At 45.1% G+C, this 13567-nt stretch overlaps 1 protein-coding gene across 1 annotated transcript; it reads right to left on the bottom strand.

Annotated features, from left to right (window-relative positions):
* Positions 1–2204: 2204 nt before the first annotated feature.
* LOC121177912 (inhibin beta B chain-like) lies at positions 2205–12816 on the bottom strand. Its single transcript, XM_041032345.1, has 2 exons — positions 11789–12816; positions 2205–6346 (listed from the first exon to the last, which is right to left on the bottom strand). The coding sequence occupies exons 1-2, from the start codon at positions 12183–12185 to the stop codon at positions 5571–5573; spliced, it is 1173 nt and encodes a 390-aa protein (XP_040888279.1). The 5' UTR covers positions 12186–12816; the 3' UTR covers positions 2205–5570.
* Between the last annotated feature and the right edge of the window lie 751 nt (positions 12817–13567).

Below are 13567 nucleotides of genomic sequence, written 5' to 3'. Positions count from 1 at the left end.
AACGCGATCCCAGCCAAATGCTGGGATCTTAGATCGTGGTGAGTTCACTGACAGTGATGTCCTCTCTGAGTGCTGTGATTAATATTTCTGAAGCTGTAAGATCAGCTGTGCAGCTCTGCTCCTGCTCACATCTGTCAGTGTGGACAGACGTGAGCAGGAAAGCTCTGCAGCAGTGAGCTGACCGAAGTATTCGTAGCTTCTGTGAGTCGTGTCAGAGTGTTTTCGTTCAGGAAGTGAAGCTAGTTGTCCTGTTGTTGTTGGAACTTTGTTGTTTTAATTTTAAACCCTGTCTGCAGACCACATGCCATCGACATCTGATTTGAAGAAGGAGAATTTCAGTCTGAGGAGAGCGGAGCTCCTGTTGCACAGCAGTTTCCAACCCCTCCCTCGAGGCGACAGGTTGTTACTGTAGCTCCTCACACACTGTAAATGTCTGATTAATGATTCGTAACCTCTCCCAGTCCTGGAACAAATTAGATCTGCTGCTCGTTCGCCGTAAATCAGCGAAAAAAAAGCACACTGAGTCCTGTTCATGTGTCTGTCAGAGCTCCCACACTGTCAAAACACGGAGCTGTTCTATCCTGCCAAGCTCCACGGCAGCATGTTCACCTGAGCTAAGCGTGTGTCGTGCCACGTGGCCCCGGGCTCTGCTCATTAACATTCCTGTGTTTTGTGGTGGATCTGCAAAGGCCGAGCAACATGATATAACAGCTCTTGTGTGTCACCTGACATCACCACAAACTAAACCTCAGCTTAAGTCCTCCACACACCCGCTAACTCAGAGCATAACCAGCCGGCTGCCGTGTTGCCGGGGCCTAGGGGACGTCTTCAGAAGTCTTCTTTTGTCCAACAAACACTTTACAATGATATGAAGCAGCAAAACCTCCCATTTAAGAAGCAAGGGCCAGAGAATGATTTTTATAACTTTCTGTCCATCACCTGACGGATAGGACAGGTTCACATTTCTCTCTCTCTCTCTGTCTTTCACTCCCTGTCTCTCTCCCTGTCTCATTCCTGAGTGGCAGCAGACAATGTCAGACCTGACTCATCCCGTCAGATTAAGAGGCGACGGTTTCTGAAACGTGTCATTTCACAGCATTGCTCACCACTTCAGATGAGGCTCGCTGGATTATTTTTAACGGCAGTTATACTTATGATGAATGTGAGTGTGGCGTGATGTGTTCGTCCATGTGCTTCAGGTATTTGCCTCACTTTAAGTTTCTTTGTTTAGCTGCTGTGCATGTGAACGTGTTTACAGCTCAGACCAAACAGAATCTTCACAGAACCACACAGACTGCGTCTCTCCTTCCAGTCATGAAGGGTGTGACCCCAGGGGTCAAACACTTGACCCTTGAAGTCCTGCTGAGATTTGCTCAGGTATAATTAGGCCTGTTTAAGTCTTTGTGTGCCTGAATGGGCACATGTAGAGCTGAGTGGAGTGGTCTGCTCTGACTCCCAGCCCTGAGGAAACAAGTTCAGCAGCTGCTCAGGGTAACACATACACTCCTCTCTGCAAAAAAAAAAAAAAAAAAAAAGCAATTGTTCTATTTGGAACGTGATAAGTGGGATTATGAGAGGCATTTTTCAGGACCAGCTTTCCAAAAAGTTGGTTAAAATATGAACAAGAACTTCAAAGCAGAGTCTCACCCAGGGCCCAGAGAAGGCCAAGGCCAGCGCTGATCATAAATTCATATTATATATCAAATAAGACATGAGAGGATTTGCTGTCAGCCGGGAAAAACCCTCTGGCATCATCTTCTCTGCTGATAATTAGCAGCAGGGAATTTTTGTGGGCTTTGACATCTCCCACCAGGTAACACGAAATGTAGAAATGTGTCAACACATGTGGGTAAACATGGCAGAAAGACCGTCAGTGTCAGCCACCCCGGGTAATTGCTCCTTGTGGTTTTTCAGAGGTACATATCACGTCAGCTGAATGTGAAATATGCTGCGATAACAGGGAACAACAACAGCTGGGCCTACAGTCACCATCTGTGACTCATACTTTAAGATGTCACATGTTTCCTCTTGTTTCCTTTGATGTGATTCTGACATTAGTGCCTTGGCTTTTCTGCCGTGGGCTTATTTTGGGATTAGAACCACTAACCTGAGCTCTGCCAGCGCCACCTTCGACCCACTGATCCAAACAAGTGCAGAGCGTGTTTGTGCATCCAGTAAAGTGTCACGACACAACGACAAATCCATACATTTGGTAATAAGAAATTTATTTTTCAACAATAACAGAGAACAAAATATTTCAAAAGCATATTCACATGTTACATCGACTGTACAGGGATCAGATGGAGCGTGCTTTACTCTAAATGATTCTGGAACAAGCACTAACAAAAAGAAGAAGGAAAACTAGGAATATTTAAGTAATTTGATGAAAAAATATGAAATATTCCATGTCTAGGTACAAAATAGAAAAGAGATTAAGCTGATTATGGACTGTTATTATACCCTGATACAGTGTTTAGGCCTCTTTTAACTGTCACAAAGTAATTTACAACAACAAAACATGACGGCGTTGCCATCTTTCAATAGCTAAACCTCTTGGCCTCTTTGGTTCCATGATTAGGTATAATACATTTGAACAGAGCTCAATTTTGCTTCTATAAAAATAACTTTTTTTATTCAATGGCAGTTTCTATTTTTATCTTTCTTATTACTAGTCACGCAAGTCCTCAGTGCAAATATTCTAACAACCATTCGCTTTGAAGAATAAGCGAAAGATTACAGTGGCAAGCAAGGTCGAGGTCGAGTGTCGGACAGGAGGCGGGAAACGGTGAGATAATAAGCATTATCTGGACCTCAGGTATTTCTGTCAAAGCTGTACCTGGTAGCGCTGAAGCCTACAAATGAGAGCAGAGTGTAACAGAGCAGTGAAATAACAGGTCGCTGAAACGTTTAACCTGAAAATCTCAAAGTGATGTCAAAGTGACTGAGGCCTGAAACTGTGTCTCAAAGTGTGTTACGGTGCCAAACAGGCCATGATGGGAACTCCACCGGGACACATTCATTTAGACTCCAAAACCACTATTCATGCATCACATTTGGGTCAAAGTTAGCCCCAGTTAGATGACATAATGGAATAAATAGAAGTCAAACCTGGTACACTGACTGCTGTTTTAACATTTCAAACATCAGACAGAAAATCTTCCATCTAACCAGCATCTTTCATGTTAATCACCTCCAAGCCCCTTAAATTTATCTAATCTGTTTAGATCATTTTATGCCATGCAACATGGACAGAAAAGATATGTCACTTCCAGCTGACATTCTGATTCTGAAGTAACAGAGATGAAAAATGCATAAGAATCTACCTGTAAAGTAGAGACAGTATTTATTCCAGCCCTGTGTCCTAAAGGTTTACACAACACAAACTGTCAACAAGTAGATTTTGACCAAAATGAAATGTCAGTCAGATGATGTTGTGTCTCGGTTACATGCTGAAGGAGTGGGAACAGAAAGTCCGTGTTTCATTCAGCAGCAGTTACGTTTTCCTCCACATTGTATTTGTCAGAGCCGTTCAGTAGTAAATAGACGTAAGCTGCAGGAGACGGGGTTGATTATTTTCCACCAGCCAAACAGAGAATTTCAGAAATGTCGTCGCTTGTGGTTGGACTGAGCGAGACCAAGTCAAAGACTTCAGCGTCAGCAGCTGGGTGGGAACTCTGCGCCTCCTCCTGCCTCCCAGCTGAAGCCCAACCTGCCCCTGCTTGCCACACTTACATTTCAAGTATTGGTGATAGTTTGTCACTAGAGCTTAAGTTCAGCTTGTCTGGTGTACGGGTAAATACTATACATTGCATAGCTCATGCGGCACTTATTTCTTTTAGAAGGACTGTGGGCAATGGCGCGCCACATAGGGCTCATTAAAGGCATTTCAATCTGCAAGTGCTATCAAAGTGTGCGTCGGGAAGTGCGAAGCTGCACCATCACTAAACTGAGCAATATGGCAACCTTTCACTTTCACTGACTGGAATGAGAGATGCGTTCAATATTTTCTGATTTGAGCAACTGGAAGGAATCAGACTCTCTCCATCAGGGAGGAGCTGAAGGAAGGTTTTTTTCTTTTTTTGCAATATCCAAATGTTAATAAGACGGATCCATGTGAGGTCATTCCTGATACTCATTCCACCATCTTCATGTGCCGGTCGCACACTATAAAAGAGTATGTGTTCAGTCTATAGGTTGTAGTGATTGTACGCGGTCTGGACTGGGCGGGTTGGTGGAATTTTGGTAAACTGTTCTCTCAAACACTAAATCAGCCTGCTCACATCGAGCAGTACACCACATCAGTCACTGCTGTGTTTAACAAAAACCTAAACCAATAATTTGATGCTTCAAATTCACAAATTTAGAAAAGGAAATAAAAATGTTGAGTCCATGGATTAGTAATTTATGAAACCGATTCATATTCAGATCCATTTTAAGGAACTGTTTATCAAAATATCCGTACCTCCCCTCACTCTGTACTGATCCCCTCAGAAGTTTGGGCTAGCGTGACGTTAACCCCAGCTGATAACAGTTAAAACAGCAGTGTCTTTCCAACTCAGAATCATCAGTGTTCCCTCAACAATGAAGATAATGGAAAGAGAATAATCCGGAGATATGAAAGGATGTGAGTGATGGTCAGAGACGTGCCACACAAACAGCTGTGATTTTTCAGGCGTGGCGCCTCACATTGGCAAGTCTGCTTTTAGTTGTCAGTGTGGAGGATTAATCAGTGGTTTGGTGACAGCGTCAGTGTAACAGAGTCCTTGCTGAAAAGTCTCTACAGTCTCTACGTTTTTCTGTTTCCGTCCATGTCTGGAATGCGTCCAAATGTTCAGATGTGCTTGAAGCCAGTTTTGTCGTGGACCAGAGTTTGTCTAAGACAGAGTGTGAATGTGGCCATAAGTGCTGTACGTTGGTGAAGCTTGACTGCTGTGAAGACATCGTCAGTGCTTGTCCCAAGTGTTTGTTGCACGCACAGTTTTTGAAAGAGGCATGGCTGAATCACCCCAGCCTTGTCTGTGACTCATGTAAGGCTCCGTAGACCTCCTCTGGAGATCTTTTTCACGTTCAGGGTTGGGTTTATGTTCTACACATGAAGAGCTTCATTCCAAAACAAGATGCCCACTTCTGAACGAGTGGCAGTTACTCTAACAGTGAGGCTGAGAGCAGAAAATTACATCAAATGATGCTGCTTTGTAAAGGCTAGTAGGTAAGCAAAAACCAGGTCCTCACTATCTTAGAGAGATTAAATGAAGAACTTCAAATATTGATTGTTTTCCAAAGTGGATGTTTAAAGATTTGGAAGCGAACTCTTCACGTCCCTTTGAAGGAGACTTGATCTTCCCCCAGAGAATATAACAAAATATATCAACAAACATAAATATATATACAGGTTTTTGTGCAGGCATACATGAGGGTGTGTAGATATGTGTGGATGAGGTTGTGTGTGCCCATTTTTTCCATCGTCCATAAATATTATGTTTCTATATTCATTTTTTGTTGTAATATTGTGAATCTGTTTACAGTTAAGTTCTTCAGTTCCACCTTAAATAAACGTGAATGAAAGATACTCAAGCACAGCCACACTCCTCCACGATCATGTTGGGAACGTCCCGCTTGACAATGTTGTACTCGTCATCGAAGTAGAGCATGGACATGGTGCTTAGCTTGGTGGGGATGCAGCAGGAGTTCATGGAGCCCGGACTCATCCCCCGCATGCGGTACTGGTTCACCACAGCTGTGTGAAAGGACGAGGCCGAACCGGGGACACCTGCCATGTAGGCCGGACAGTTCCCCTCGCAGTAGTTCCCAAAGTAGCCTGACGGCGCAATGATCCAGTCGTTCCAGCCAATGAGCCGGAAGTCTATGTAGAACTGCTGGCGGCAGCACAAGTTGCTGCTGCCGTCGCACTCCAGCCCCCTCTTGCGGATCCGGTGTTTGTTGTCAGCTTGCCGCGCCTGCACCACCAGGAAGGGCCGATGCGACTCGTCGTTGTGGTTGAGCAGGACGGGAATGACGCCATCTGCCTCGCAGCCTTCGCAGCGCACGTCCAGGTTCTGCCGCCGGTCACCCTTTTCAAACACCAACCGGACGGCATCAGTCAGCACAAAGGTGTGCCAGCCACTGCGCTTCAGGTCCACCCGCTTCTCCACCAGGTTCCACTTGCTGCCAAGGCCAGGCTCCTGGTAATACACCTTCACCGTCACCTTCCGCCTTGGACGCACCTCCACGGGAGACGGCAGCAGCTTGAAGTAGAGCCAGAGGGTGGCCTGCGTCACATACAGGTTCTGGTTCCCCTCGCTGGAGATCAGGAAGAACAGGCTGGACTTGGATGTCACCATGTCATCTGAGGAACAGAAACACACCAGAGGCACTGATTAACAATAAAAACAATAAAACAATAACAGTAAAAAGTGACAATTCAAAAGCCTGTGAAAAAAATCCATCCATGCCACACATTTCTCAAAGAACAACCACGTCAGACTGAAATCAACGCAGATCCTCCACGTGTGCAGCATTTTGAAGACCAAAGAAATGCAAAGGGGACTGAGCACTGAAGGCGAGGGTGAACTTTGGGAACAGCTTAAAGTGAGACCACAGGCCCCAGCCTCCCCTCAGCTCAGGGTGGCACAGATCCTGTGGACTGTGACAGGAAGGCGCTGGGCGCAGGGCCACTTGGCCTCCGTGTCGGCCCAGATATGAGAAGAGGGGGCTTAAGAGAGCGGCGCACAAAGGTTCAAAGGCTTTGCGTTGAATGCTGCCTGAAAATGAGATCTTATGGAGCCTAACTGTCTTCACAATGAGGCCTGAGAGCGTGTTGCAGGGCCAGGCAGCGTGGGAGATGCAGCAACAAAGTGGAAGAATGAAGACGCAAGGAAAACCATTTACATGACATTAGCTGCTTCTCAGAAGCCATGGCTGCCTCTGCAACAGACTGCAAATGGTCAGAGGCTTTTTATTTGGTCACCATCAGCTCATTTGTGGAGCGACTGAAAGGTTTGGAAGTCTGGCAGCTGAGGGGTTCAAACCAAAAATCACAATCTGAAATTCATCCAACAACTTAAGTTTTTACCCCCGTTACGTTTCCCTTGCAACTTTTCCACGACTAATGAATGCTAATAGTGAAACAGATTTTTTATCTGGGCTGCTCCACATGTATTTGCAATTTATCTCTTCACTCATTGCTCTTGCGGGTTTCATTGTTTGATTTTCTGCACGCCAGTGCTCCCATTAAGGATGCAAAGTTTTGATCTTGAGCAGAGATGTAAATATCCTGAGTGCTCCTGGGTAATTATGGTGTGATGAAACACTGCACACTGAGGAGCTGAAGCAACGCTCTCTTTAATCTGCTGCGTTTTACATTTTAGGCTCTTTATCTTGAGATGCTTCCACAGTGTTCACTGGTTCTTACTGGGATCAGACCTGAAACTCTACTCTCACCATCACCATCACTTCCTGCTTTTTTTAAGCACTGAAGCTACAGACACAGCGACAAAGAAAACACATGGAGGATCTGATTGACAGCTGTCAGGTGAAGAAGATTAGCGCCATTCATCAGGTGTGAACCTCCTGAACTCTGAGCGAAGCCGACTGCGAGGAATTGAGATTGACAGTTAGTGAGAAATCAGAGCGTAAGAGGACACAGTGTCCAGCGGATGAACTTGAGATTTCATGGCTGAACAGTTGCAAAGCAGAACACGCCCTCTGCACCGGAGGGTTTTCACCCGGAAACCACCAACCACGCGTTGTAAAAGCTTTCATGAAGCAGGTTACATCAGTGTACAAATCAGAAATGTGTGAAAACGCCAGAGATTATTCAGAGTTTCAGCGGGAGCCGACCTCTTCTGATCATCAAAGGCACTTTTTAGCGAGCCTCCACATGCATTACCTCATCCATCAGGAGACGAGGTAATCTTTTTCACTCATTACTCAGCAGCTTGAATGTTAGATCACACACTGCTGCACAATGGGGCTGCAGATCAGAGCGCTGCTGTCATCCAGGCCACAGGAAAACCAAGAACGATGCACTTAAGTGCCAACAAAATACAAACGAGGGTTAAGCTGAGCTGCAGGTGCAGATTTCACGGGTGGGATGCGTTTGTCACCACGTATTCTATCAAACTGCTAAAACCTTGACTCGCTCACTTGCTCCAAACTGCACGGATCAAAGCGACAGTGAAAATGCCTGTAATGTAGATATAAACAAATGCTCTGTAGCAGGAGGAGTCTGTTTAAGTCCCCTGAATGTGTTGGCGGCTGTTGGGGAGTGGCTGCTTTACAATGAGATCGAGGAGGATAGTTAAGTGACGGTTTGAGAGGGAATTCATTTGTCACAGACGACCAGCTGCATTGTCCGAGATGGTAATGAGGAGGTGGTGGATTCCTCACATGAACTCCAGGACATGATAAACTCAAAGACAAAACGAGGAGGAGACGAGGAGCAGGGAGACGAGCGACGATGGTGCAACAAAAGCCATCTCCTGGTATCATTTCTAAGTGGTCAGAGAGTGTCCACAAAAATAAAGTGACCATGGTGCACTGCAGGAGACACACAGCAGCTGTTCTGAAAGGCTTGACATTACATTTGGCAAATATTTAGGTTTTGATTTCTCTCTGGTGAAGGCCCCAGATGTTTAGTGAGGAATAACAGACAGATAAATAAACCGCACTGTGATTCAGCAATGATGCGATTGTGTAACATGCAAGTTACTTGTAGCATGACTTCCCACAATGAATTTCTATAGTGGTAAAAGACTAAATTTAGGCCAAAAGACCACATAACCACCTCATTTTAAAACCTCTCAACTGCTAAAAGTCACAGAACAAAACCTTGATGGTTACATTAACATTTCTGCATGAATCTTCACTGGAAATCTGTGGCACAGAAAAACTTCCAGCGATGAGGGAAGTTAAGAACATGAGAGTCTTGGTATTCAGACGGTTAAAGGACAGGCATTGAGTGGGAGCCTCCAGATCCTTCTCTCTTTTCTTTTCTTTTTTTTTTTCCAAAGATGGTTACTGAATTTAAAACTATCAAAGATCAGCTGACAACACTACAGCCGGGCTGTAGTTACCTTTATGGACACTGACTTTATATCCCACAGTTACAGTGTGTCATATGTAAATGTGCATTAAAGATTCAGTGGCTCCCATACAATGTATTCATGTTGGTGAGCAGCACTTCAGTTTAATACTCCAATAATTCGAGTTTAGTTTGCTGAGGTTTTAAACAGTTGTTGATAAGCTGCTCTGTTTTCTGTAAGAGATAACACAGCAAAATATGAACAGTATAAATACCTGTGTCTTGGTGCCATGTTGGGGGTGTTTAGGGGGATAGGACACGAAAAGGGCCTTAAGTTGAGTTTCTTTGTGGGTTTTTAACGTTGTTTGGAGCCAAACATGGCAGATCGTTTACCAGTCTGTACCTGCAGCTACAAGAAACTTTCCATCTGTCGAAGCCATGAAAACTACAGCCCTCAGCTCACAAACACAACCTGACAAAAGACATCAACACAATCCAGGTCTTCGTTTCTCCCTTGCAAAGAAGTTGTGTTTACGAAGAGGCAACATTTAGACTCCAAACTGTGACAACACAAAACACTTTCACAGTAAAAACACCATAACAAACCAACAGCATGAACTCCAGACTCTGTTTTTTCATATAGGGCCTGCACACACACACACACACACACACACACACACACACAGTGAATTCTAATGGGGTGCCAGGCTGCAGGGTTCAGCCCGTCACTCTGCATTCAGGCTGCACGACGGCCGACACAAAAGCTCTGACCTTATACTGAGGGGACTGATTCAACACAACCCTGTCATGTCACACACACACACACACACACACACACACACACAGTCCTGGATATAGATTCATGTATACGCCAACGCCGACACTCCTGGAAACACACAGTTAAGAAAACATCAATAACGCGCACAAAGACGTGACAGACACACAAAAGCTCAAATACTACAACACAAACGGGGATAAATGACACGGAGACACATGACATAATGAACACACACAGCTTCGGAATAACAGTCCTGAGTGCCGACGCGACGCAGCGATTAGCTGATGTGGAAAGCAGATGTTTCCGCGGAGCGCCGTCACTTTCTGCGGCGAGCGGACGGACACACGTGGGCGAAGCAGGTGGCGTCGTTGATCATTTTCAGCCCCGCTCCTTTCAGCCGCCCCTGAGTAAATTGTTTCTCTGAGCCTTGTCGCCGCGCCATGTCCCCGCTGGCAGCCGCTCAGTGCCGCGAACGCAGCCAACTGGCAAACTGACGGCGCCGAGGTGGAAGGTCTGCAACACAGCGGCCACAGAGAGAAACATCGGAAACTAAAAGGCTCTCAGCGGGGAGCAAACCTCCGACGACACCCAGCGAAGCTGCCCAAGTTTATGTTTGTGTGGGGCTGGGTTTTCTAGGAAAGTGAACACAACACTGGGCTAGAAGCCAGAAGTCCCAGATGTCTAACTTTCTCTTGAGCACATGAATGCAGCAGAGTAGTTCGTGCATAAAAATCCAAATTCTAAAGGAAACCCCAAAATCTAATCAGGTTGTGCCTCAGCTCCTCATTCACCAAACTGCATTCAAAATTCTGCAGTTTTTTTATCCACGTTTCTAGATGACAACATCTTTTTCCATCGTTGTTGGCAAAGACCTGCAAAATCACAACCTTTCATTTATCCCTGTGGGAAAACACAGTGTCGACACTGTGGGCAGCAAACAAACCTTTAACTTAGACAAAATCTGCACATGTAACTGGGGGAATCTGCCTGATTTTAAGGGGCCAGCAGAGGCATTTACACTGGAAACAACCAGCATGTGATGAACGTCCATGATACATGACAGAATGCAGAAGAAGACAACGTCCAAATGTTTAGAAACAGACACCAGAAAGATAATAAGCTTCCAGTTTCACAGGTAGCAGCTACAGAGGGTCTCTGCTTTTATTTTGGCGGGTTTTCAGGCGCTTGCTTCAACATCTGTTCAACATCAGCATGTTCTCTGGGCTGTTTCTCATTCAGTCAGTACATAAAGACACACACACCTAAACACACACATGCACTGAGCCGCAGAGTTGGCTGATGGTGGCTGTTTGTCCCTGGTTCACCAGCTACGTGGTTTCTTATTGCTCACATGTTGAGTTTAATGCAGACAAACGTCCTTCATCATTTATATAAATGTGTGTTAAACCCTCAGCCCAGCATCATAAAGCCACATCAAACTCTGAAACACTCACAACCTGTTGTTATAATTCAGTCAAAGTCATGGAAAATGAAAGTTTTTCCACTGAAAGTTTTCCAGCCTGGATGTTGTGTGTTTAGAGGATGTTTTTCTTTTTTTAGGGTAAAATTTGATGATTTAAATTAAAAACAGACCCTTTGTCATGATCTCAGATGTGTTTCTTATCTTTCAGAAGCCGAAATGAATAGAAGGGTTTTCCCTCTGTTGAAGATCCTGTCAGCTCGCCTGTCTCTGTGGGACGTGTTGGCTTGTTGCAGAGACAAAGACTCTCACCTCTTATTCTCTGTACAACAGCAGCAAAAATCTGCCAACTTGATGCCATTTACAAAGATTTGTCCCAGTGAAAATCAAAGTGTTTTCTTAATTCTGTTGGAACAGACTGACTGTGATCAGACTTACTGTGGTTTGTTTGGGAGAAAATGAGTAAAAATGTAAAATTGCATTGAAATCAGGTGGAACTTTATTAGAAATATCAGATTTTTGTTCCTCCTTCTCAGAAAAACTCAAATTTAAGGTTGAAAATTTGCACCTTTCTCTGCAAAGCTGATGATCTCCGAGCTCTCCTCCAGCACCTCGTTGCTCATCGGGTGTCCATCCAGGTTGGGGATCTCCACCCTCCCGTCTTCGCGCAGCTTCCCGGCGTGGAGCTTCCGCAGTGCCGTCACCATGGCCGCCTTCGGGACCGGGTGCGTGATGTTGGGCCTCTCCCGCATCTGTAGCCTGGTCAGGATGTGCCTCTTTACAGCCTCTAGGAAGTCCACGTTCAGCCGGCCGGATTCGGGGTCCTCCGGCTGAGCGATGCCGCAGGACGCGCAGGTATTCCGGGACCCCGTGTGCGCCTCGGCCTCAGTCCCGGGCGCAGCAGTGCAGCGGATGGAGAGGACGCAAGCCACAAAGAGTGCCAGTCGGAAAAGACAGCCTTTCATTTTCTGTTTGAGGAGGTGAAGAATAACTTTTCCCCTCTTTTGTCAGAGATAAAATAAAATCATAAAATAAAATATGAACAGGTAAAAAAAATCCTCTCAGTCTCGAGATGTCTCCATGCGTAACGGCGGTCCGCTCAGGTCTGACGCACTTGGATGCCAGTCGGTGCAGTTTATTTCCATTCACTGGAGGACGTGTGTGCAGGAAATCTTTTTATCACATCGTTATATGGATGTCTTTGGTCATTCTCAACCGCCTGTCAAAAAACGGGAAGCAGAGTCCTGTTTATTCCGGTTTTGAGGAACTCTCTCTTTTCGTTGGAGTTTGGAGCAGCTTCACACAAAAAGCATCACTTCTGTAAGAAGCAGAAAACGTGTCATGGTTTCATTAATCAGCATCAGCCCCGTTGAAAACACATATTCCACAGACCGAGGAGAACTGAGTGCAGATCCTTCTTCAACATTTTTAAAGTTCAATCCATCATTGTTTGGTCCGCAGACACAGAGAGATCATCATCATCCTCACTTTTTTATTCTCTAAAAACAGTTCAAACGTTCTTGATCGTGACTCGCACTGTGGTGCTGCCGGAGTGCCGATGCGCAATTAAAAGGAAGAAGAGGAGGAGAGGGAGGAGTGCCAGTGAGCGCACCGAGGAGCGTTTCCATTCTGGCGACTGAGACTCGGGAGCCGCCACACACCGAAAACTTTTTATACACAGGGGGGGTCAAAATCAGGTGGGCGCGGCCAATGAGGAGAGGCAGAGAGAGAGGGGGAGGGAGGGGGCGGTGTTAATAATGCTCCCTGAGGAGAAATCACCGAATTATTCCTGAAGGGATTCATATTGCACTTCAATCCCACACAATATTCCTGCAGTGACTGATAATAAAGGAACAAATAAGTACTGACAGTTTTGTATATACAATATTGATATGTAATACTGTAGGTCAGAAAAATGTAGTTGTTCAGTCTGAAATGAAGCAGAGTGGAGGCATAAGAAACAGAAATACCTCACACGTGTGTAAGTACAGCTCTGGATTAAATGTCCTCAGTGTCTCGCAGCTCAGTATGAAACTGTCAAACCTCTTAAATCTTCTAATTTGCTTAGAAGATTTTAGCGTCCAGACCCTGACGCTCATAAAAACAAACTAAAAGCCTTTTATTCTCGTCTAATGTGATGTTTCCTCTTGTTTTTTGTCTTGAGGCTTTTATTTGTACAGCATCTGTCTGATACAGGACGTGTTTTTTTACTGGGTGGTGCCAAATTCAAATGATCCTTCAAGATATCAGAAAGTGCTGTTACAATGGTGAAACAATATCTGAGGAGCAGAAGTGCTTACATGCTTTAATGCTTTGACAGTTGTAAATCAACTTTAACTTTATTGGC

The sequence above is a fragment of the Toxotes jaculatrix genome, chromosome 24, assembly GCF_017976425.1.
Source record: "Toxotes jaculatrix isolate fToxJac2 chromosome 24, fToxJac2.pri, whole genome shotgun sequence".
Lineage (NCBI taxonomy): Eukaryota > Metazoa > Chordata > Actinopteri > Toxotidae > Toxotes > Toxotes jaculatrix.
The sequence above is the reverse complement of the archived record's forward strand: the minus strand, read 5'-3'. Positions and strand labels throughout refer to the sequence as shown.